This window comes from Cariama cristata, unplaced genomic scaffold (genome assembly GCF_000690535.1).
Source record: "Cariama cristata isolate BGI_N322 unplaced genomic scaffold, ASM69053v1 scaffold26516, whole genome shotgun sequence".
Taxonomy (NCBI): Eukaryota; Metazoa; Chordata; class Aves; order Cariamiformes; family Cariamidae; genus Cariama; species Cariama cristata.
Window position 1 is genome coordinate 1 of NW_009621922.1, and position 345 is coordinate 345.

The window sequence follows — 345 nt, forward strand, 5'->3', positions numbered from 1 at the left end:
GAGGAGGGCAGCGCCATGACTCATTTGCAGGCAGGTCTCTCCCCGGAGACTCTGGAGAAAGCCCGGCTGGAGCTGAACGAGAACCCCGACACCCTGCACCAGGACATCCAGGAGGTGCGGGACATGGTGATCACCCGGCCGGACATCGGCTTCCTCCGCACCGACGATGCCTTCATCCTGCGGTTCCTGCGGGCCAGGAAGTTTCAGCACTTCGAGGCATTTCGCCTCCTGGCCCAGTACTTTGAATATCGCCAGCAGAACCTGGACATGTTCAAGAGCTTCAAGGCCACAGACCCGGGCATCAAGCAGGCGCTGAAGGATGGCTTCCCCGGCGGGCTGGCCAAA

The 345-nt window shown here is 61.7% G+C and overlaps 1 protein-coding gene across 1 annotated transcript in view; it reads left to right on the forward strand.

Annotated features, from left to right (window-relative positions):
• Positions 1-15: 15 nt before the first annotated feature.
• The window catches only part of LOC104163234 (clavesin-2-like), a gene marked incomplete at its 3' end in the record, with an annotated part of 10,829 nt that continues 10,499 nt past the window's right edge, over positions 16-345 (forward strand). The window contains 1 exon segment of the mRNA XM_009702161.1: positions 16-343. Coding sequence (XP_009700463.1) covers positions 16-343 — 328 coding nt within the window.